We start from the raw sequence: 2654 nt of genomic DNA on the forward strand, positions 1-2654 counted from the left end.
CTCTTATTCTACCTCAGAAAACAGGCTTGCTTAAAAGAATTTTGTTTATATCCTTCATGTGGTCAGAATAATCTAACAAGTCAGCTATTAAAGATACTGTGTCCAACTATACTTTGCGATTTATTGCACAAAGAATTAAATGATTTGCTGAATATTTTCTGCACCTTCAAGGGTTTGGAGAGATACACAGAGAGAGAGAGAGAAAGAGAGGGAGGGAGGAGGAGAGGGAGAGAGATGCACCAGAACAACCCAACATCACAAAATATGATATCTCACCAGTACCTCAAGGACATTGGTGGTATACCAGATTGTATGTGAAACCCTTCAACCTATTGTCAGCTTAAGTTTCTTCTAGACTTCTGAGCTCATCTGTGGTTATTGACCTGAAAAAAGAAGACAAATCAAAAAGGAGAGAGAACCTGAAACTGAATACTATCTAATGATTATCTCCACATCCCATTGCAGAGCAGGAGGAAGGTAGAGAAACATCAGGCCTCCAGCATGAGCAGAAAAAGGAGGAGAAGCTGCAAGGGCAGGAAAAGCTCAGATACTCGAGAAAGTAAGTTTACAACTGTAGTTCATCATTCCTTAAGAGCGAACTGATTACAGCGACCTAGTCAGCAATTCTCAAAGATCACTTCTGTCAAAGTTGCAGTCGCAAAAATGTGACTTGTGCCAAAGCTGTGGTTCGAGGAATTGTGGCTCTGTTCCAAAGATAAATGATAGAAATCAATATGGTGCAGTGTCATAAAGCTGTTTCCTGCTTGAATTACTAGCGTATTGCTTATCTAAGATTTCATTATTAAATATTTATAAATGGCAGCAGTAAATTTATGATATAATGTTTCAGCCCAATGGGGTTGTTATTTATCACTCTTTTGGGAAATGGTATTTCAGCTGTGCTTTTTAAAAAATATCCATTATGTTTTATTTTGTGACTGTAATATGACTGAACTCAAATCCGCTTTTCCCTGACTATAAGCTGGAAAGTATAGCATCATCCAAATAACATTTTAATACAATCCTAATACAAAGTTATAAACCTGTATTGGGTAAAGAAGAATACTCATAGAAAGAACAGAAGAGAAAGTCATTCGTTTTGTATCCACCCAATATACACTTTTTCAACCCATATGAGAATGTATTTATCCTTTGGCATTTGGACTTTTCCAGGTTCTGCACTGCAATTCATAATGCAGTTATTAAAGGAAATGTATTACATAATTGTATATTAATAGGGAAATCCATACAAAAGTGTGTCTTGAGAGGTTTGATTTAAAAAAAAACAGCCAAATTGATATGGAAATAAGACAGAAACATTAAGTTTAGAAAAATGTTTGAAATTGCTTTTAAGAGTTGTGTTTAGATTTCTTTTAAAAGGTTTTAATGAATATTTTAATGTGTTTTTTAAAAATGTTTTATCCTTGTATTGTTTTAATTGTTTTTTATTTGTTCATCACCTTGGGAGCTCTTGTGGATTGGGTGGTGATACAGAAATACCTTAAACCAATAAAAATACAAATACAAAACTAAAAAAACAAACAAACCTTAAACTGGAAGGTTCACCCAACCCTAGCCCAGAGGACCTTCATGTGGCCTATGAAGCTGTAGACTAATACAGTCTGCTACTTTGTAGGTCTCAGAGATAGATGTATCATTCTATAATATCACTTTCCTAGAGAATATAATCACTATTCCTAAAACATTCTTAAAACATGCTCCACAGTGGTATGGTATTCTCTACTAATTCTTTATATAGACATGTAGAGATCTTGTATAACAAGGCAGAAATCCACCCTGCCATTTTGGGGCAAATGTCTTCTCCATATGCATCTGACTGTTTGGATTTATTAATTTTATTTGTATTGGTGGAACCTTGTGTGTTTTGCTGGCATTGTGAGTTTCTGCACCCACAACATTTACAAATAATGGATTCCACCCAGTTGGCTGAAACAATATCTGCAATTAGTTTTTCACTCAGGTCAGTTAACTTACATAGTAAAGAGCAACATGCCTGTTGTGTACCCACAGGGCAGAAGCAGTTAAAGTGTAGTTTCCATGAGGCTGTTTTTGAAGCCCTTGCTGTCCAAATAAAAGTAACCAAAACAGTTACTTCCTGATTGGAAGAGGCCTCTCCTGGGTTCAAACAGTCAGGGTGACCCAAAACATGGTGGAATGTCCCCTGTGCTTCTTGGTGGAGAGAATAGGGATCCTTTTTATTAAAACAAATTTGAAAAATTCTGGGGTCATGGTCCTCAAAGTTCCCATGGTAGGTCAATGCAGCCCCAACTCTCACCTTTTACTCACCTGTGCTATAGGGAATAATAAGTGCAGTCATTTTAGGCATTTACCATGCAATGTGACGGACCTTGCACCATTATAGCATTATGATTCCACTTTCACTGTCATGACCACATCATATGGAATCCTGGGATTTGCAGTTTTGATTAGCAACAAAACCCTCTGGCTGAGAATTCTAAACAACTTTCCCTAAACTGCAAACCCCAGGATTCCATGGGACAGGACCATGGCAGTTAACGTAAAATCAGAGCACTATAATATATATAAATTATAATATATATAAAATCAGAGCACTATAATATATATAAAGCAGGCAAGAAACAACAGGCCTCCGCCTGCCAAGTTGAAGAGCC

At 36.6% G+C, this 2654-nt stretch overlaps 1 protein-coding gene across 1 annotated transcript in view; it reads left to right on the forward strand.

Annotated features, from left to right (window-relative positions):
* The first annotated feature begins 241 nt into the window (after positions 1–241).
* Positions 242–2654, forward strand: part of LOC121922304 — a 65686-nt gene continuing 63273 nt past the window's right edge. Inside the window, exon 1 of the mRNA XM_042451547.1 lies at positions 242–559. Coding sequence (XP_042307481.1) covers positions 502–559 — 58 coding nt within the window. The 5' untranslated portion in view covers positions 242–501. The remainder of the gene's footprint in view (positions 560–2654) is intronic.

The sequence above is a fragment of the Sceloporus undulatus genome, chromosome 2 (genome assembly GCF_019175285.1).
Source record: "Sceloporus undulatus isolate JIND9_A2432 ecotype Alabama chromosome 2, SceUnd_v1.1, whole genome shotgun sequence".
Classification (NCBI taxonomy): domain Eukaryota; kingdom Metazoa; phylum Chordata; class Lepidosauria; order Squamata; family Phrynosomatidae; genus Sceloporus; species Sceloporus undulatus.